Here is a 21,271-nt window from a genome sequence, read left to right on the forward strand (position 1 = left end):
AAAAAAAAAAAAAAAAAAGCAATCCTTGCCAAAATACAGCAATTGATTAAATGACAATCGCCCTGCCATCGAATAATAAGTAAATCAAGAACTTATTATTGCAATTTGTCTTTCAATTGTGAAATTGTGATTGATGAATTTGGGCTTCCAACATCAGACGACACCTCTCGTACCTCAAACGTCATATCGTTGGTAAATGAAAATCTTCCTCCAATTTCGTTCTTATTGATGATGACACATTTCGAGAAGTTGTTCAACATCCAATGGAGAAACCAGAAATCGGCACCGCAAAAGGTCCTCTCTAGTTTCCATTTCCTTCCAGATCGTAAAATTGGAGGTAGCTGATTCGTGAGACATTCCTCCAGTAGCAGTGGCTATGCACATAGCATTGTTATTTCTAGCAAGAAAAGAATCTCTTCTTTTCAACAAACTCTTCTTCTCCACCACTACTTCCATAAACCCAAGCCAAACCTCTCTCATTTCCCATTATTTTTCCCTCCTCCACTCTTCACCTAATCCAACTCATCTCCGCCACCTCCATGCTCGCTTACTTCGCACCTCTCTCTACGACAATGTAATCCTCAGTTCTAAGCTCGTTTTGATGTATTCCTGTCATGGCAAACTCATCCCTCACTCTCTCTCTGTTTTCTTTCACATGCCGTATAGAAATATCTTCTCTTGGAACATCATAATGGGAGAATTTTCTCGTTCTGATTTTCCCGAGAAATCTATAGACTTGTTTCTTCAAATGAGGAGAGAATCCGATGTTCGACCCGATGACTTCTCTTTTCCTCTAGTTTTAAGGGCGTGCGCAGGTTCGGGAATGGCGGAATTAGGGACTTCAGTTCATGCGTTGTGCCTGAGAATGGGTTGGTCGGTAAGTTTGTTTGTCGCGTCTGCATTAGTTTTTATGTACGTTACTTTTGGTAATTTGTTTAATGCCAGAATGTTGTTTGATGAAATGTCTAAGAGGGATGCGGTGTTATGGACTGCAATGCTTGCTGGGTATGCTCAGCATGGGGAACCAGTGTTGGGATTGCAAGTGTTCGAGGAAATGGTTAATTTGGGCATTAAGCTTGATGGGGTTGTTATGGTGAGCTTACTTTTAGTCTTTGGTCGATTGGGCTGGTTAAAGCAAGGAAAGAGTGTTCATGGTTGGTGTGTGAGAAATTGCTTAGGGTTAGAGTTAAGTTTAGGAAATGCTATAGTTGACGTGTATGTTAAATGTGCTATACTAGGTTATGCACATCGAGTTTTTGATAGAATGTCTGAAAGAGATGTTGTTTCTTGGAGCTCCTTGATTTTGGGGTATGGATTAAGTGGTAATGTGAGTGTTGCTCTGGAGCTCTTTGATCAGATGCATCTGAGAGGGGTTAGACCGAATGATGTGACATTTCTTGGTGTTTTATCAGCTTGTGCCCATGGTGGCTTGGTCGAGCAAGCACGTGTATACTTCAAAATGATCCCAGATTGTGGGCTGGTGGCAGAATTGAAACATTATGCTTGTATGGTTGATTGTATGGGCAGAGCTGGGCTTTTGGAAGAGGCAGAGAGGTTTATTGAAGAAATGCCAATAGAACCTGATGAAGCAGTGCTAGGTGCTGTATTAGCAGGATGTAGAGTTCACAATAATGTCGATGTAGGAGAACGAATTGCAAAAAGATTAATTAGGTTGAAACCAGAGAAAGCTGGATATTATGTGCTCTTGTCCAATATGTATGCAGCAGTAGGTAGATTTGATGAGGCTGAGATAGTTAGGGACTTTATGAAAGAAAAGAGTTTGTCTAAGGTGCCTGGTTGTAGCTTGATTGAATCAAAGAGTTACTTTCCTTCTTCAACAGAAAATGAAGTTCTGGATTGTTTTTAAATATGATGAGAAGTGGATTTGTGTGATTATGGTTGCAAGGGTTCCAATTTCTTTGCTGGAATAGGATACAGAAAAAGAATGCATCAGTGCCAGGAAAAAAGGTCAGTATTACTATGATTATATTGCTGATATGAGCATTCAGTTTTCATTGTTATTCGCGGAAATCAGTAGTAGTAAACTGAATGTTGAGGGAAGCAAAGCATTTTGGAGGACTGGAAATAGCGTAGTTTTAAGTGCCACATTTCCTTTGTAGTCTTACCCTGCACAATATAATCTGACACTCTGCAATGTTGTAGTATAATCCGTAAAGGTAAAAAAGCTCCTAATTGCAAAGTCAAAGTGCCTATTGATCCGACATATCTGAAAAACTAAAACTAATTAGAAAAAAAAAAAAGTAAATAAATAAAGTATAGCAAAAGAAAATGAAAGTGCTCATTGAGCTTTTCATATTCCTTTCCTGACTAGGAGATTTAGGGCGTTCATGATATTTTGTTGAAAATGTTTCTTCTTTCTCTTATTCTTTAGTGATGTTTCTGAATCCAATCTCTTTTTTATTTTTATCTTTAAAAGAATAATATTAATTTATTTCAACCTTAGATAAACAAAGCACAAGTGTTAAATTGTACTTTTTGATTTACATCTTCAACAATAATTGGATTTTAGTTATTTATTTTTTTGAACTAAGAAATTGGATTTCAAAGGAAATTTTTATCAAACACAAAGACATGGTTGTATCCTGTCTCTCCCTTCTCCCTGTCTCTCAATTTTTTGGTGGGTTATCCTATTCTTTGGAGTTGTATGAACATGGTTATTCCGTAATGGCTTGTTATACCCATTCAGATATTGCAACAAAATGGACTTGGTTGGAATAGCTTTACACAGCAAACTAGTTGTAACAATAACACCTGCTTAATGATAACAAATCCTTTGGCTGCCTTCTACACCTCTCCATGATTCTAATTGTTGTGGCAAAAATGAAAGTTGAATTTCTCTTAAGAAGCCATCATTAATACGACATTAAGTTGAAGATATTCAATTCAATTTTGAAGTTCTTTGATTTATATATACATTCTTACCATGTGATCTTGAACAATGGTTAAGTACACAAACCACTCTGCCTATGATGTACTTTATTGTCCTTTATTCATATTGAAAAGAATGTTGAATTCTCTTAAGAATCATCACTAATCAAATATTCAGTTGAAGATATTCGATTCAATTTTGGAGTTGTTTGATTTACATATACCTTCTTATCATATGATCTTGAACCATGTTTAACTACCGTGCTACTTGTGCTGATTTGTATTTCATTTGCTTTATGTTAGCTAGAAGGTTATAAAAGATTTTGTGAGCCAAAAACTGATCGTACGAAAGTTAGATATTTGGAAATTTCCCTCAGTGTCAGTTTAAGAACTTACTGCAAGAATCTATTATTTACTGAAAAATCAGAATTTTTCTCAAATTTTAATTGAAAATCTGCTATCTGCAGTCAAGTTAGTCCAAAGTCTAGCTCTTATTTGCAGCAGCTCTAGGGATGGCCCGTACGAGCCCCATACAAATACAAAAGCTTTGCCATAATTGTCAAATTCCATGTGCCAGACAGCTTTGTTTCTTGCTCATTACATTTTGCTTTTCCTTTTTTCTGTGTATGTGGTTGTTAAAATGATGGCCTTTTGTGGCTGTTCATGTGAGATTGTCGTTTTTGAAATGGATTCTCCCGTTTGGATTTCTTGTGATGTTTGGATTTTGGCTGGAGAGAGAAATACAGAGATTTGAAGTCAGAAGTTTGTATTTCACCTGTTTGATGAAATCACCGAGAGGTAGAGGAAGGAGTAGGACCGTAGGATCAAAACTTTCTTTTAATATTTTATGTTTGATTTTTTTTTTTTTTTAAATTTAAATATTTATTTCATTACAATTAAAATAACTGGCTAGAATTGAAAAAATGTCGAAACTTGAGGTTTTTCTTTGCTATTAGGCCTATATTCAAATATATTTCAAATGATCATTGCTTATATTATTAAATAATAATGATAATTAATATAATGTTTTACATGTTGCAATCAATCAACCAGTACTTTAAAGAGAATTAAAATGAAAATTTTTTATTTGATGTGTTATTATTATTTTTAAAGTAGAAGAAAAACATCATCTTCTATTATATAAATAAAGTATAATATAAATTAATTATTGTCTTTATCTTTATCAAAAATAAACTCATGCATTATTATAAAGAACTAGAAAATATAACATAATAATTTTAATAAAAAATTAATCAAGTATATATAAACAATAATTATATTACGAACATTATTAATATGCAATGCCCGTCATAAAAAAAACTAGTAAAATTCAAATGAGTGAGTCAAAATTTCGATAACCTATTCTTTTTAAACATTTTTATGCAAATAATAATAATAATAATAATAATAAATGTTCTTAATTTAGTTATAGAACTATTCAAGACAAATGTAGGCAGTAGTGCATGATTCATGTTTCTTCTTTTAGTTAGGAAATAATGTTGGCGTATGAAAGGCAAATATATGAAATTAAACAGATGGCATTATTCATGTTACAAAAAAAATAAAATTGTTTTTTTCAGTGCATTGACTTGGGAACATTAATGATTTGCAAAATTTTATTTTATATTATAAAATAAAATAGAATCAAATCATTAAATACTTTTTTTCTTGAAAAGGATTTAATAAATTATTTAAAACAATTTATTAGTACAGATGTTGATAGATGTTGATTGAGATGGGATAGAGCAGTCCAGATTATTTTTTCCTTAATCAAAAATTTTGAATTCGAACTTGAATATAGAAAAGAAACTGCCACGCACTTTTTGGAACTTGTAAGATTTGGCTAGTCTTATATTAGTTTATATTTATTAAGAGTGTGTGTTTTAATATCAAGTTAGTGAAATGTACTTTAATTAAAAAGCCACAGAAATATTTTAGGTTAACAAAAGAACCACTTAAATATGTTAAAATTATAAGTAAAATACTCTTTAATTATGATGATCTAATTATTTATTTTTAAAACTATTTATAGACATGTTTTTCTTTTTTTTTTGAAAAATAGATGATATATTTCAAGTTAAAAGATTAAAAATAATTTGTGATACTAAATAATAAAATTTACAAACACAATCAAAATGATAAAATTCATGTTTTTAAAATGAAATTTAATTTAAAAATAATAAATTTGTGTAAAAATGAAAATATTTATTTTTCTATTATAGTATTATTTATAACGAAATAAATTCATTTTAAATAATCTTCCAAAGTTAAAAGTTTATATATTGAATAAAATTTATTATTTTGTCCTTCTATTTTGGAGAAGGAATTATATAGGGTATGAATTCAGTGTCGGTTGAATTAAAATATCCTCTCTTATAAAATGATGTTTTTTTTTTTTCAAGTGGATTTAAAAGTAAGAGAAATCAAATAAATTCTCATTTAATTAAAAAAAATAATATAAATATTTAGATATGAATAAAATTAAAATAAAATAATTAGTACAGCTTTAATTTTTAAGACGAGATTTGATAAAATAGTTTTCTTTTTACAATTTTAAAAATATTTGCCATTTCCTAAGAAAATGATTAATTTAAAGATTCTAGTGTCCACTCTAAAAAAGAAAATGCAAAAGCAAGATCTCTCTCAAAAACAGACACTCAGACCCTCGAGAAACGCCAAAAGATAAGATTTTCCTTTCTTCGAGGAAATCTCTCACTAAACACGCCTACGTTTTTCTTAATCACTTGTTAAACTGTCGTTTGCTTTACAAACCCTTTTATCTTCTACTTTTCCTCCTCTATATATACTCTCTTCTCAGAACCCTCCTCCTCCGTGCCTCCATAGCCATCACTCATACTCTCTCTCTCTAACAGCAGCCACAATTTTTGAACACCCCATAAAGATAGTATCTTTCATTTTATATTTGTCTCTGTCACTAATTTAATCTTTTTTCGCCTAGAAAACCCAGATTTCATAATCTGGGTTCTTATAATCTTGACATTTTCTTCAAAACCCTTCATTTATATTCTCTTTACCGTGCGAATGATTCTGGGTTGAGTTAGATTTTGAATTACTTTAACTAATTCTTTTCCTTTGATTAACCCATTTTATCATTTTATTTTCTTTTGTTTCCTTTTTTTTTTTTTTCAAGAAATGGCAATTCCTTACCCTCATTTATCAATGGAGACAGGTTTGTCTCCTCTATCCCCATATCCTGTAATACTAACCCAAGATGAGCTCAAGAAAATTGCCGCCTATAAAGCTGTGGAGCATGTTGAATCCGGTATGGTTATTGGCCTTGGCACCGGCTCCACTGCCAAGCATGCTGTGGACCGCATTGGCGAGCTTTTACGTCAAGGGAAGCTAAAGAACATTATAGGCATACCCACTTCGAAAAAGACCCATGAACAAGCTCTCTCTGTGGGCATTCCCTTATCTGATCTTGATTCTTATCCAATTATTGATCTTGCAATTGACGGTGCTGATGAGGTTGATCCCAACCTCAATTTGGTGAAAGGTAGAGGTGGGTCTTTGTTAAGAGAGAAAATGATTGAGGGTGCTTGTAAAAAGTTCATTGTGATTGTTGATGAGTCTAAATTAGTAAAATATGTTGGGGGTAGTGGGTTAGCTATGCCGGTTGAGATTGTGCCTTTTTGTTGGAAATTTACTGCAAAGAGGTTGCAGGAGTTGTTTGGGTATGCAGGATGTGTAGCCAAGTTGAGGACTAATGGCTCCAATGGAAAGGAAAATGGTGGAGAGCCTTTTGTTACTGATAATGGGAATTATATTGTGGATTTGTATTTGAAGGGAAATATGGGAGATTTGAAAGCTGCAAGTGATGCAATTTTGAGGCTTGCAGGTGTTGTTGAGCATGGCATGTTTATTAATATGGCAACTACGGTCGTTGTTGCAGGGGAGCTTGGGGTCACCATCAAGAATAAGCAGAAATAGTGCTTGGTGATGGAGATTGGAATGGATTAAGAGGTAGTTTTATGGATTTATATATTTTGGGAATTCATTTAACATTTCTGATGATTGCTGGTTAGATTGAGGAAGTTGTTTTCCATCATTATTTTTAGAGGGGAGGAAGTTTTGGTGTTCTTAGCATCAATTTATGGTTCATAAGGAGAGTTTCCTCCAATTTTGGTGTTATGTTTGAGGTAAGAGTCTAAATTTACAGAGAAAGATTAGACCTTTAGTGAGTTTCTGTAGGCAGCTGAGTGATAATATCTATATAGGTACGCCAGCTGCTGTGCCAAATTATTCATTTTAGAAAAGTTCGAATTATTTAATATCAAACTTAATTATTAGATTACATCTTATAATTGTTTTATGGATATCCTACTAAATTTCTTCTTAGTGCTGAAATTCTTTTGATACCATTGTTTCAAAATGCTTAGTTTAGTTTTATTTAGATAGGTTGGTACTTTTCAATATGTATCTGCTGATTAGGGAGTAAGGCATTATTGACATGGTTACCTAGTCATCAATTGAGCTCTGCACTCTATTTGCCCATTATGAAGAAACAAATTTAAGAAACTTGGTAGTTCAATATTATAGTGATTTCAGAGTTTTTCCTTGACTTTCTGCATGTTAACAACTGGTTTGAGCCATCTCGAAGGCTGTAAGTTCTAAAATAAAAAAAAAAGAATACTGTTGAATGAGGCCAGGGAAGCTTCTAATCTATACTTTGTATTTGTTCAAAATTTTTTATATGATATTTCTAATCTCGAGGATTTTAGTCGTGCTTATTAGAACATTTTACTCTGTTACTATGTCAATAAGCTTTGACAGTGTAACAATTAACAAGGTTCTTGAAGGTTTTCTTATTTCATGTCGTTATGACCTGCTAATTGAACAGATCCTTTCTTTATCATTCATCTGTTAGACTTGTTCTGCAATCCTAAATCTGTTTTCTGATGAATTTACATGCTGTTTACCCAGAAATTGCTGCAGAATGTATGCATAAGAGGCTTCAGGTTCTTTTTCTTTGGAGAAAGCAAGTTACCCATTTGTGTGTATATATTTATAGTTCTATTTTTCTGATAATGGAATTTAATTTTAAATTATTTTTGAACAAAATTTATGGGTTTGGAATAGAACAAATCATGGACTTATTCAAACCCAATTCAAAATCAGTTTATAACTTTCGAAGTTCAATTTGGTTTGGTTTAGAATTTCATCTGAACTAAATCTGTAACAGTAATTTAAAAAACAATTTCTGCCTAGATCAGATCAAGAGAGTTACTTATCTAATCAAACCTATGATGTGATTCAATTTGATTTGGTTTGGAGACGGTTTGAAAGGGGAAAAAGAAAATAAATATAAAAACAACAATAATGTAAAAATACACATCAAAACTTTATCTTTCATTTGGATCTCTATCAATATTTTATCTTGCTCTCTCAATTTCTACTAATAAAAGAAAATTCAAACTTCCAATTAATGTTTACACCAAATATAAAATAACAATTAAAATAAATAAATTATGTTTAATTATCTTTTGCAATTTCTTCATTACAAATGGCAGTCCAATGGAGAATAATCAACATTACAAGATTGCATTTAGATTTAACAAATTGTGTTTACAATTACTCTTCTTTTTTATTTTTCATGAATAGCAAAATATGTAAAAAGTGAATTCTTCAACAACATTTTTAGTGTATTGTTTTAAAAAAATTTGTGTTCATTTTCAGAAAAAAAAAAAAAAAGAATTTGTGTTCATATTATAATCCTTTTATGACTTACAATGTGCATCCTTCATTCTCCATAAACTCAGTAAAATTTCATTCAACCTGTTTGGTGTTTAAAAATAGAGTACTTATAATTCATCTATATGTACTTGGGCAAAGCAACTCGTTGTGAAAACGGGCGGTTCGTTCCAAAAATTGAAAATAATTTTTCCTTAAAATCGAATTATATCAAAATAAATTTAGAAACTGAATCAAACGTGTCAATTTGGTTGTATACATCAAATTCAGTTAAATGATTTGATTTCATTTAAAAAATAACTGTTTTATAATGACTAATTTATATATCAAAAGTAATTTTAGAAGATTGCAAACTAAAGTCCGAAAATGGAAAAGCTAAAATCGAAAATAATTCAGTTTATTTCAGTTTTTTCCCCCCACACGGAAGTGGTCAAGTTGGACGTAGATAAACAAAAGCCAAAAGGGTATATTTTCGTAATTTTAACAGCAGTAAGAGGTCACTTCCGGATTTGCATACAATGCATTCAAATGACATTGTCTGCGCGTTTCTGTTTGAGTTCGGGAAAGTAAACGTCAGTCGAGAACAATGTCGTTGTTTCGAATTTCATTTCTGAACTAAACAAAACCTCCAAAATACACATCAAATACAAAACTAAGAAAACATAGCATCCATGGAAGACGATCATACTGCCCAGGAAGAAAAAACCAACGGCGTCAAAACCCTAGCCTCATTCTACTCCAGTTATCTATCGAACCGTTTAGCGACTTTACTTCCCTCCTCTGACTCTTACGTTTTCGGGAAAATTTCAAATCTCTGCCGCCAAACAGTCCGCTGCACTTCTCGCAAACGCAGAGCTTGTCTCCCTCTTCCCTTGCCTTCCTACACGCCCGAATCTTCTCTGTACGACTTCATTTCATACAAGTTTGATGCTTTAAAGTAAAAACCAACAGATTCTAATGGAAAAGTTTTCTTTTCCTTTTTTGTGTGTTTGTGCAGGGTTGTGAAACAGGCATCTAGAGTATATGAAGTTTTGGAGGATATATTAGAGTGCGCTTTAACAAATTTGCATAATATACAGAAGAATTTGCAATTTTGGCAATCTAGAGCAGAGGTGAGGAAATATCGGAACTATCATTCGTAGTGTAGTAAAATGTTTTACCTAGATAATATTTTTTTTTTCTATTGAATTTCAGGGTTCTAATTCTAGAAAATTATACTTCATGATCTTTGAGAGAGGGCCTAGGGCTTTCATTAATGGAACTGTTCAATTATTGCAAGAATGTATTGCTCAGGGTCCTTCAATGCAGCATATATGTCAATCTGCATCTGCTTATATATCTGAGAGGCTGACTGTTTTAACTGCATTAAGGCGCGTATTGGCTACATTTTTGGCTGAGGTTTGCTTCATTTTGCCTAGTTTCATTTCATTTTTGTATTCTTCAGTGTTGATTGATTCTGGATAGTGTTTTCACTTGTTTTATTTGCTTCTGTACTTTCTCTTTATAAAAAATTATAAATTGTTGATTTTCTTCTTATTTGATTCCTCTGGTTGCATATCATCATTACTAATTCAATGATGGTTTTTAGTTGGAATGGAGGGCTTTTTTTTTTTTTTTTTTTTTGGAACCTTTCTTTTCTTTACTTTTTTCAATGGAGGTCTCCATTTTGTGATAATTTCAAAAATTTAGATGCAATTTGCGTTTCCTTGTTAAGCAGCTTTGAATGTTTTATCTGACTGATTATTCCTCGTGATAGATGATCATGAGTTTCAAAATGATATGCACATTAATATACTAAGGTCAAGCAAACTTGTAACCTGTCCTAGGGATTAGCTATTTAAATTCGCGATATTTTATAGAGCTTGCCATCTATTATCTGTGGTTAGTGATCAGTCCCTTGCACTGGCCTTTTTCTTCCAGTTAATAAACGTAAGACAGAAACAGTGAATCTTGTATTTCATTGCCATACACCAGCCGCCCTTCCCTTTACCAATGATGCTTTTACTTTTTGTTTAAGTGGAAGTTCAATTATTTTCTGTAGAGTAGTAGTAATGCATATTAGAAACACCTTTGGAAGGACATTAGGTGCTCAATGTTACTCTACTTTCAATCTTCACCTTTTGCATCTTGTATCACTTTAGTTAAACTTTGACACCTGCTCTCCTTCTCATTGTGGTTCTGCAAGCTGTATCCTAATATAGATGGAAACTTTCAAGGTATAAAAGATCCAATTTGTTATCTATAGTGTTATATGGTTGTTTTTGGAGAAGGTAAGACTTGAGTAATATTGTAATTCTTCTTAGATAACTCTTCTTAGATACATATCTGTGTCTGATCAATCATATTAAACTATTTCTAATAAACTTTATTTTTCATAAGATAATATTGTTTATATTTATGATTAGAGTACGTATCTCTTTTTGTTTCGCTGGATTTTTATTGATTTGAACATGAACTAGGTGGACTATTCCTTTTCCTTTTTTCCCCTTATTAATCTTTTTCTCTCTTCTTTACTTCTCTTCCATAACATTTAATTGTTTGTTTTTTTTTCTAAACATAGTTTATTTATCTCTCCCACCTCCCAGTTTTCCTTTTCCTTTATGGAGCTTCTTATTCTCCTTTTTTCTATTTCCGTGAGAAAATGGTGACAGTAAAATTGATAATAAGTAAAAATGAAGTTCCCTAAGTACTCTGCTTCTAGTTATTTTGGCATTTTTAAACATTTATTATTTTCAAGGTAAGCAGTAGAAACATTGTAGATTGTAGACATAAAGGTTTTATTTGATAGTTGAAAATGTGAGAGCAAAAGTGTATGCTTAGAGAAAGGGATACTCTGCATGGCTACATGAAAGGATGCAAATTTCAAGTATTTTTGTTTTCTGTTATTTATTGATAAGATAATGTATGCCAATATTTGTTTGTGAATTATTTTACAGATGTTTAAAAAGAATTAATCATTGTAGGAGTAGTCCCATGTTAATTGCTTAGAAAACATTTATCAATTTGATTAATTACATAGTCGACCAATTTGTTATGTCTAATTTTTTTTTTTTTTTTTTTTTTTTTTTTGGTTATTTTTGATAATTCTCACCAAATTTTATGGGTAATTCAGTTTTTAATTTTCAATACATGAAATTTTCCTCATTTAGTGTGAAACTGTATTTAACACATAATTATCAAAGTCTTGAGGGGGGTTTGCCAATGTTCTCATTGTGCTCCATTCTATCCTGAGTTGCATTCCTTAGAAACAATGCTGAGATAAATGCTAGGTAGGTATCATTTTAGTGCTGTACATGTGCTGCTGAGGCCCTCTGCAGTTGCTCCATTAATGTTATAGGTTTTTCATTTGTTCGTTTGTGGCCATACTACTGCTTATTGATTTTCTTTTATATCTTCCTTCTCAATAAATTTTGGTATATCAATTTGCATTATCTTGTAATGTTCATCTTAGCTCTTTTTCTTGGCATGCAATGGGAAATTTAAGGTTCATCTCAAGTGGAGTAAACTTTTTGAAGTTTACATGGTAGGCTTAGCCCATATTAATATTTGTTTTGACCCATTTGATGTTGCAAACTTCCCCTAGTTACTGTGATGGATGGAACTGTTTGTTATACAATAACAGCAATGAACAAAAGAACAAAAGAGCCAAACAATCAAGAAAGGATAATGGTTGCAAGCAACCCCCCCGGAACAAGCCCGTGGCAGAATACCCTGCTGCAATATACTGAAGATTCCAAAACACGCCCCCCCCCCCCCCCCCCCCCCCCCCAAAAAAAAAAAAAAAAAAAAAACTCTTGCCAGCAGCCTCTATATAATCTCTTTCCATAACTAACTATGCTGACCTGGCAGCCTGCCTTGCTCCAATCTTCATAGTGCTATATCCATTACTATCCCCTGTTTTTTTTTTTTTTTTTATAATTCATTATAGATATTAACAGATTACAGATGAGCTCTACATCTTCTAAAAAATATGTAAAATTGATTATCAGTCAATTTCCTGCTTGTGGCTACAGGTCTACATGGAAGTTGATATACATGGAGAAGAGTTAATGAAGGACCCAGAACAGTACTTACAATCATTTTTAGTTACTATCAATCGCTTATTTTCAAATTTGGAGGCATCGATTACTCATTTATGTGTGATACACCAGGTAACTTTAAAAATATAAAATTACATTTTTTCCTTTTTAATCATCCTCTGGTTCTCATAATCTGTTTTAGCCTTTTTTGCATTTTTATTCTTGATCTCACTTTATTTTCTCTAAGATCTTCTAAATATTTTTGTATTCTTTTTAACGTTTATGCAGTCTGATCCTTCTGTTGATGGAAACTGTTCATTTCCTCTGCTGTTTGAGACTCTGCCAGAAGTTAATCGAGAAGGGTCTCAGTGGACTGACCATGAAATGACGGATTCCATTGACTTGGTATATAAAAATCTACAGAAATTGGATTCTTTCTTGTCTCTTATAGTAAGTATATTCCATCATCCTTTTCTTATTTGGGCTAAATTTAGGTTGAAATCTTATAATTGGTTAACTTTTTGAGGCATGTGATGCATATGTGACCTTTTCTTAGGTTGCCAAACACCAAAAGCCAAAGAAAGTGACTCAGTACTGGATCCGTTACACGTGTGGTGCAGTTGGCCTTTCTGTTTGTTCTATGTGGCTCCTCAGGCATAGTCGTTTGATGGGAAGTCCTGATATTGACAATTGGATTCGTGAAGCAAAGGACTCAACTGTTATCTTCTTTAATGAACATGTGGAACAACCGGTATGCTTACCCTTTTCAGTATAAACTTGATTTGGCCTCTTATTGTTTGTTTTTTTGTATCAGAAGCATTTTAATGAACTTGTGACTTGCTTTTGGCATCTTCAAAAAATTTGAATGGCCAGCTGCTCATTTTAAAAAAGAATAGATCAAGTGTTCATAAATATCAATTAAGTATTGAGTCCGCAATTGCTTAGATATCAAATGCCATTAGATACACTGGTATAAAAGGAAATCTTTAGATTTTATTGAGGATCTTATCAATAATTTAGTTGTTGGTGAAAGTCAAAACTTTCATTGAAATGTTGCGAAAACTCAATTGTGTTGTAAGCTTGTGATTATACTTTAGAAAGAGTGCTTATATGAATTGGATTTTGGACATAAGATATTGGGAATCTGTATTGGCGATACAAACAAGAAACTTGAGAAAGTCAACTTCAAAGACTCAAGAAATTTAGAATTATGATCTAAATTTCATAGAAGTCTTATAATGGACATTGTTGTGTATTTTTCTTGTCTCTATAGATTTGAGAATTTATAGTTCTTTACTTTTTTGAGTATATCTTTATTTTTAGTCTTATTCAAACACTAATGTGTTGAGAGCTTGTTTGATATAAGTCAATTATATCATGTTTATCTTATTTATTGGGTAGAGAGAGTATTTATGAGTCTTTATTTTAGCTTGTTCTTTTGAGTCATCCTTGATCTAGGAAACAATATGTTTTTACAGATTGCTTGATGTAAATAATTATGAAAATTTCTGGAACCATTCGCAGATTCATATATTTTAATTCCATGGAATTTGTTATTCTCGAGGCAAATGCTATTGTTGAGAATCTGGGCTCTGGGCCCTAGGAGTTTGATATTGGACTTATAATAAGTTTGGCTTACCTTTAATACAAAATGGCCTAAGCCTTTTTGGTTGGTTCGCCCTTCACATTATATGCCCTTTTAGTTAGTTGTATTTATCCGATGTGGGATTACGTAGATACTCCAACACTCCCCCCTCAAGTGGGACTACCCACTTGACAAGCATATGATGGCCCAACACGGGTCCATCAGGGTACGACCCAACACTAGAACTTCCTTCATGCAGTTCGGGTCCCAGGCTCTGATATCATGTTGAAAATCTGGGCTCTGGGCCCTAGGAGCAAATTAATCAAATCAAATTCAATTATATATTTAATATTGGGTTTATAATGAGTTGGACTTATCTTTAACACAAAATGGCTTAAGCCTTTTTGGTTGGTTCACCCTTCGTATTATATGCCCATTTAGTTAGTTGTATTTATCCGATGTAGGATTACCCACATACTCCAACACTCCCCTCTCAAGTGGGACGACCCACTTGACAAGCATACGATGGACCAACACGGGTCCATCAGGGTGCGACCCAACACTGGAACTTCCTTCATGCAAGTTCAGGTCCCAGGCTCTGATACTATGTTGAGAATCTGGGCTCTGGGCCCTAGGAGCAAATTAATCAAATCAAATTCAATTATATATTTAATATTGAGCGTATAATGAGTTGGGCTTACCTTTAACAAAAAATGACCCAAGCCTTTTTGGTTGGTTTACCCTTCACATTATATGCCCTTTTAGTTAGTTGTATTTATCTGCTGTGGGATTACCCACATACTCCAACAGCTATTAAATTTGGTAGAATATGTCATTTAACCCAAATTATTAAGGGTACAAATTTGACTTTTCTAATAATAGTTTTGAGTTTGCAAATGAATTCTATACCTAATAGTAATGCTTACGATACTAAACATGAGAATTTATTTAGAACCAATTTATCAGCTAATAAAGAAATTGTTAATAAAATTCATCTTTACCAAACAACTAACATTTATCTGCTAATAGGTATCAGCCATCGGTTATCAGTAAGAGTTGTTGCTTCCAACGGTCATCAACAGTTAAATTAGACAAGCTCTAGACTAGTTTTAGAAATCCAGTACTTTTAGCTTATAGTGACATGGTGTCTTTAATGATCAGACCTGTAGCAATGTGTTATTCAATTTTTCTATCTATCTATTAATGTTTTATCTCTCTCTAAATAAGATTCATGTAGGGATTATATGCAAATTTCAAGTAATTTAATAAAGTCTTACTTGATATGTGGTCAGCTTCTGTCCATTAGAGATGAACTTTTTGAGACATTCAGGAAGAGACACAAAGGGGTTATGGAGATAGAAGAAGTGCAGTTGACTGCAAATTCTTTGCACAGGTCAAAATTTGCCTTTCCATTTTTTAAATTTTGTTTTCTTATAGTATTGGATAATGAAGCCTATTTATGCAAAAATTGCATAAATTCCCTATGGGATAGCCAGAATCAACAGTGATGAAAGATTTGCCCCCTTGTATCTTAGATGCTTGCATTTGATCACACTTAAAATTATGTTTTTAAATTAAATGCAAGCTTAAATTTGATGACAAGGGAATGATGAAGAGTGTGCAAGATATTCACCGTGATAAAAGGGTGGAAGGATATTGGGCTTTATTTGGAAAGAGCACTTCTTTTGGTATATAGTCTTATACTGTTAGGTATTAGCATACTTCAATCCCAGTTGGGGTTGCGGATTCTTTTGTTCCTTTTTGCTGCATTTGTGTGTATGTTTTTAGAATGGAGTTATTATATTGATTCTTTCTTGAACACTTTGCTCAAAATTAATCTTGGTTTACTATGGCTCCCTTTAGGATTGGGTTTGGAGTTGCTTTTCAAAAATGTGTTTTGACTTTTTTTTCTTATTATTATTTAAAGAACTGATATCTTTTGGTAAACAATGGTTTGGGAAAAGCTAAAACATCTAGTTTCTTCCAACTCATGGTTTGGAAAAGCTAAAATATCTAGCTTCTCCCAAACCATGGTTTGCTAAGCTCTAAATATTGTAACAACAGTCTAATCACAATGCCAAGCAGATACTATGTCTTTTGCACATGGTTTACTCATTAATAAATAAAAAATCTTGGGCCATTCAGGAGTTGGCTTGTACTTGCAATAATTTATGTTTAAGGAAGTACCTCGAAATTCTGGATACTTGGTAATATCTTTTGCCATTAGCATGCATGTCATGGATAAAAGCAATCAAATGATTTAAGCAGAATGGACTTCTATGTTCTACTATAACATTTTTTTTTTTAAATCTCCATTCTTCTGACAATAATTTGGCTTTACTGAGATCAATTTTCATTAACCTTTTACCTAATTATTTGCATGGCTACAGAATGTTACTGGCTTTCAGCGAGCAGACAAAAGGTCAAAAGTTTCCAGAGAATGCTTCAGATCAAGAATTGATGGAAGTAGTTATGGGAAGGTGTGCCCTTTTCCTTTAAGCTTATGTTGTTACCTATGATTGTATGCAAATAAGAAGGCCATGAGATGGTAAAAGTTGCATGTAGAACAACTCAGAATGGCTGAAATAATTACTAGTTTCCATGTCTGAGATATTTTACCTTTTTCTTTACCCTTTTCTGTCCAATGATTTTCCTAGGAACGTATGAAATGAGCGTAATTCTTGTACACAGACATGTGTGAAGCTCCAGAATTTTACATAAAGAGAGAAGAGGCTTGGGTGGGGTGGAGAAAGAAAGGATGAAACAATTTCATATTAGATTCTAAAATAGAAGGGACATGTTATACTTTTCATATAGTGATTTTGGTTACTTCCAGATCTCTACATTTTTGTAAACATATATACGTAGATGGATAGGAAAACTATCTTGAAATGCCTATACTATCTCTTTCCCCAAAAAAATGTCAAACAAACAGATATTGCCTTCAATGCTGTAAATTTCCTCTATGCATGATATTTTATTATGAGACATTACTCAAACTGGACCTTTTAATTTGTGATGAGCCCATAAAGCATCCTTGTAAAATTCTTTAATTTCCACAAGAGATACTATCAAATTTAGAGATTAAGAATGCATAATATCATAAAATTCCGAGGATAAATTAAATCATGTTTGTGTTTTACCTAGTAGCCAATTGAGATGGATTCTCAAATTATTCATGTTGGAACTTTCATTTTTGCAACTTACCCTTGACTTGAGTATGTCATTCTTGTGGTACCTATTATATGCAATTTCAGTATATTTTTTTGGTTGCAACATTGAAACAAGCCCGATTTTCATTAAGCTCAAAGAAACAGGGCTTTTATAAATCTATGCACCTTATTCAACTGGGATTATGAATTCCTTCTGCAGCAATCTTGGTGATACTATTTATTGGGTATTAGAATTTAAGGTTATTCATTGCCAATTTGCTTACATCTTTTAGGATGAATGAGTAGGTTCAGTTGAAACATAACTCTTGGTTTCTAGTAAAGCAACAATATAAACCAACAAAAATTTTGTCTCTTTTTTATCTTATTTGTGAGTTTTTATCCAAGGTTTATGTGTTATTTGTAATGCTACTTTCTAAACTGGTGATTTATATTTTCTGGCATATAGGTATGAAAAGGAACTGACGCATCCTATTCAAAATCTTCTAAGTGGAGAGCTTGCTCGTGCTTTACTTATCCAGGTATTAAATGCTAGTTTAATATGAGATCTTTTCTTGTAAATTTAGTCGTGTTATATAGCGGGTTCTCTCCATTTCAGGTTCAGAAGCTAAAACTGGACATTGAGACGTGAGTTCACGAACTTGTACCTTGGATAGGTAATCATGTTTTCTGGTTTGCTAATTACCTTAATCTTTGAACAGGGCAATGCTTGAACTGAATCAGATTCTCAAGGCAAATGAAATAAACTTTGCTATTCTAGCTGCCTTGCCAGCATTTTTTCTCTCTCTCATTCTTCTAATGTTAATACGGGCATGGTTTAAACAGGTAAGATAATAGTTTATCTCTGTTTTTTTTTTTTTTTTTTTTTTTTTTTTTTTTTTCACGGCTATTGCCTGAATTGAATCAACTGTTCTGTTGGTTAGTATAGGACATTATGGTAGTGTAGTACACTGTACTGGCTAAATGTACCTGTATTTTCTGTTCAGGCTGTCTACTCAACTTAAGACGATGCCTATGCTTACATGAGTTAATTGATCATATTTTGCTCCTTTTATGTATTGTTTTGTGGTTGAGTTGCTTTATGTAACAAGTCATGTTTGCTTTATCAACAAAGTGGATACATTCTTATTGATGGTCTATGCTCGGGCCAAATATTCCTTGGCATCATAAAATGCTATTTAAACATTATGCTACTTCAAAGAAAGGTGAATGAGGTAAATTTATGTATATCAACTGTCTCTTCCCTTTCTTGTCAACTTGTAAAATATTGTCACTAAAATGATGATTCTGAAATGGTGGAAATTATTGGAATTGAAAATTTTGTTGGGTGAATTATTATTCAATATTTGTACATATTTAGTTTTTTAGTTCTTTTTTTAATTTGGTTCTAATTTATTTGAGCCACAATTTTTGTTATGATTAGTGGAGTTCAGTGCCTTTCTTCTAAAATTTAATCTATATGGTAGAACTTGTTTATTTCTATATATTATCTCATTCTTGTGACTTTTGAATAATTGCGAGAAATTGAATAATCCATTGCATTTGCAGAATTTGGATTCATGAACCCTTTTCACATTAAAATCAACAGATTGTGCTAACAGATTTGAGCATAGGCAATATTTATGTCTTTTCTGTAATGGTGATGAAAATCTATAAAGTGTAATTTCAGGTCTGTCGCATTATTGATTGTTTTTATGCTACAAATTTTTTTGGTTCCTTAAATTAGGATACTAAAGCAGAAGGAAGAGGGAGAGTTGCCCGACGCCAAAGGAGGCTACTCTTGGTGGAGGTCGAGAAAAAGATTATGCAATATCAAACATTTGTTGATCAAGGACTGGTAAGAAACTTGATATGTTATTTGATCCTTCTTCCTTGTTCTTACTTGTTTGTTAACCATTTAACCTTTTGAAATTCCTGCTCTGTGAATTAGTAGAGTTGAAAGACTCATTCCATCGCATTGTTCTTTCAATAATGTTCTTTCTTTAATTCCTTGCTTTTTGGAAAGGGGAAAAGTGATGAGATAGCTGTTTCATGATCAGTCGGGAGTACTTACGAATTTCTCCATATTTCAACTTTTTTCGGTTTTTTTTTTTTTTTTTTTTTATCATGTGTACTTTTAACTGTATATGTGAGCATCATTGTGGATATGACAGCTTACCTTTATGATTGCCTTCCACACAGCAAATTACAGCAACCTAAATAGCTGTTCTCTTTCATTGTCTAGACTTTGAAGTGAGGACTACCCATGTTCCAAATCACCCTTTTACCATTTGGCCCAAGGGCTGTTTGAATTCTTCTTTACCACCTTTACCAACAGTAAGGGATAATTGTAGCTTGCCCGAGCATGTCACACATTGGACTTGCAATTTTAGTCATCTCAGCTGATGAGCGTGCAACAACATTTGTCAGTTGGAGCATGATCTGATTTTCTGATTTCATTGTAGGAGCAGAATGGACTTAGCGGCCAGTGTTTAAGAACCCATCCAATTTGGCAGGGATAATTTTGAAATAATTGAGACTCATCTGTACTGAAATAAGCCTAATTAATTAGAAAGTGTAAAAGTGTAAGTTTAGACTTACTGCATGCCGAATTGTTTTTCTCTTGAAATGACACATGCGTGAGAGAGAGAGAGAGAGAGAGAGAGAGAGAGAGAGAACAAGAAGGGAGGATAGACATAATTGAAAAAAATTAGAGGAAGTGATTTGTAATCCTTCTTTTTTTTTTTTTTTTTTGAATCTTTCAGGAAAAAGAGTCGCATTGCATGTTTGGATTGGTATTATACAGTTTAGATCGCCTGTTTCATGCTGTTGAGAGGCACGCAAAAGCAACTGGTGAATGGCAATGGTTAGTATACTTGGTCTGCATATTATTTTAATTTCAATGTCTTTTTGCTTAGAGAAGGGTAAGGTTTATGGTCTTCTCTGGAGCTAACTTCCGGTGGTGTTTTTTTTTTTTTCCGTGGTCCAGTTTGAGACAGGATATTATTGATCTGGGAAAACCGAGAGTTCAAACCTCGTATAAACTTGTAGTGACATCACGAATGGAGCGTGTCTATGAGTGCTTGCTTCCTTCATTAAAACAACAATAGCTTTCTTTCTTTTTCTTTTCCTATGAATTCTACTGACCATCATAGTGAAAAGTAGGAAAAGCCCCAACTAATTTTGCTGCAAATTTCAGTTTTTTAAGGAGCATGTGCTCATCAAGTCGTACAGTTGGTTCCTTTACAAAGGTAAATCTCTCGGTTGGTTATTTCTGGTCCACATCTGCTTTCACATTTTGCTTAGGAGTTTCGGTTACCATAATCTTTGTAATCTTGTATCAAGATTATTCTATCGAAAAGTAGAAAAGAAAAATCAGATTATAGACCGATTCATTGTCGGCCTCATGTTTTTTAATCCCTTCATAGCTTCTCAGTGAGCAACATCTGATTTTGTGTTGTAATGTATATGCAAGTAAGTTTCCCACTGTGTGTACCGTTACCCCTCCCCCTTTATGTGAGAGACGTGAGGTTTTTGGGTGACAAAGGACCGACTTTTCACATGTCATGCGTTATAACTAGGGGTTGTACTTTAATCGGAATATTTCAATCCAAACTGAAATTTGGATTATGGAATGTAGTTTTTAAAATATTGGGATATAGAATATGAAATGGAAATTAAAAATAAAATTTCATGTTCTGAATTTTTATTTTATTTTCTTTAATTTATAATTATATATTTGAAAATAAAATATTAAATTAAAATTAGCATAAAATATCTTTAATTCTTCTTTTTTTTTTGAAAAAAAAATTATATTTAATTCTAAAACTAAGTAGTTTAATAGAATGTTTTAATTCTAAATCTAATTAGTAATTAATATATATGATGTATTTGAATACTCATATATACTTTCTTGA

The 21,271-nt window shown here is 32.7% G+C and overlaps 3 protein-coding genes across 4 annotated transcripts; all 3 read left to right on the plus strand.

Moving 5' to 3' along the window:
* The first annotated feature begins 85 nt into the window (after nucleotides 1–85).
* LOC105637195 (pentatricopeptide repeat-containing protein At4g14170) lies at nucleotides 86–3,658 on the plus strand. 2 transcript variants are annotated; one of them, XM_020680552.3, is made up of 2 exons: nucleotides 86–877; nucleotides 971–2,803. In XM_020680552.3, the coding sequence occupies exons 1-2, from the start codon at nucleotides 377–379 to the stop codon at nucleotides 1,865–1,867; spliced, it is 1,398 nt and encodes a 465-aa protein (XP_020536211.1). In that variant the 5' UTR covers nucleotides 86–376; the 3' UTR covers nucleotides 1,868–2,803. The 2 variants fall into 2 exon arrangements, 1 of the variants encoding a protein (XP_020536211.1); XR_016320957.1 differs by adding an exon at nucleotides 3,357–3,658 and having other exon boundaries at nucleotides 87–1,968.
* A 1,915-nt stretch (nucleotides 3,659–5,573) lies between these two features.
* Nucleotides 5,574–7,206, plus strand: LOC105637196 (putative ribose-5-phosphate isomerase 2). The gene has a single exon (XM_020680553.3). It carries the CDS (start codon nucleotides 6,043–6,045, stop codon nucleotides 6,838–6,840), a length of 798 nt encoding a protein of 265 aa, XP_020536212.1. The 5' UTR covers nucleotides 5,574–6,042; the 3' UTR covers nucleotides 6,841–7,206.
* A 1,907-nt stretch (nucleotides 7,207–9,113) lies between these two features.
* DGS1 (dgd1 suppressor 1) lies at nucleotides 9,114–20,840 on the plus strand. Its single transcript, XM_012220616.4, has 14 exons — nucleotides 9,114–9,502; nucleotides 9,599–9,713; nucleotides 9,796–9,999; nucleotides 12,615–12,752; nucleotides 12,909–13,070; nucleotides 13,177–13,371; nucleotides 15,498–15,598; nucleotides 16,596–16,685; nucleotides 17,824–17,896; nucleotides 17,974–18,002; nucleotides 18,077–18,200; nucleotides 19,102–19,212; nucleotides 20,120–20,220; nucleotides 20,344–20,840. Exons 1-14 carry the CDS (start codon nucleotides 9,273–9,275, stop codon nucleotides 20,462–20,464), a joined length of 1,794 nt encoding a protein of 597 aa, XP_012076006.1. The 5' UTR covers nucleotides 9,114–9,272; the 3' UTR covers nucleotides 20,465–20,840.
* Nucleotides 20,841–21,271: the final 431 nt, after the last annotated feature.

Source organism: Jatropha curcas, chromosome 5 (assembly GCF_041381405.1).
Source record: "Jatropha curcas cultivar XTBG-Jc1 chromosome 5, XTBG_Jcur_1.0, whole genome shotgun sequence".
In the NCBI taxonomy this organism is placed as follows: Eukaryota; Viridiplantae; Streptophyta; class Magnoliopsida; order Malpighiales; family Euphorbiaceae; genus Jatropha; species Jatropha curcas.

Bases quoted from the DNA above. Each gene is read 5' to 3' on its own strand.
- LOC105637195 (XM_020680552.3), top strand. From the start codon at position 377: ATGCACATAGCATTGTTATTTCTAGCAAGAAAAGAATCTCTTCTTTTC. The intron at 878-970 runs GTAAGTTTGTTT...GAAATGTCTAAG, and splicing joins GCCTGAGAATGGGTTGGTCG to AGGGATGCGGTGTTATGGAC.
- LOC105637196 (XM_020680553.3), top strand. From the start codon at position 6,043: ATGGCAATTCCTTACCCTCATTTATCAATGGAGACAGGTTTGTCTCCT.
- DGS1 (XM_012220616.4), top strand. From the start codon at position 9,273: ATGGAAGACGATCATACTGCCCAGGAAGAAAAAACCAACGGCGTCAAA. The intron at 12,753-12,908 runs GTAACTTTAAAA...ACGTTTATGCAG, and splicing joins ATTTATGTGTGATACACCAG to TCTGATCCTTCTGTTGATGG. The intron at 18,003-18,076 runs GTGAGTTCACGA...ATCTTTGAACAG, and splicing joins CTAAAACTGGACATTGAGAC to GGCAATGCTTGAACTGAATC.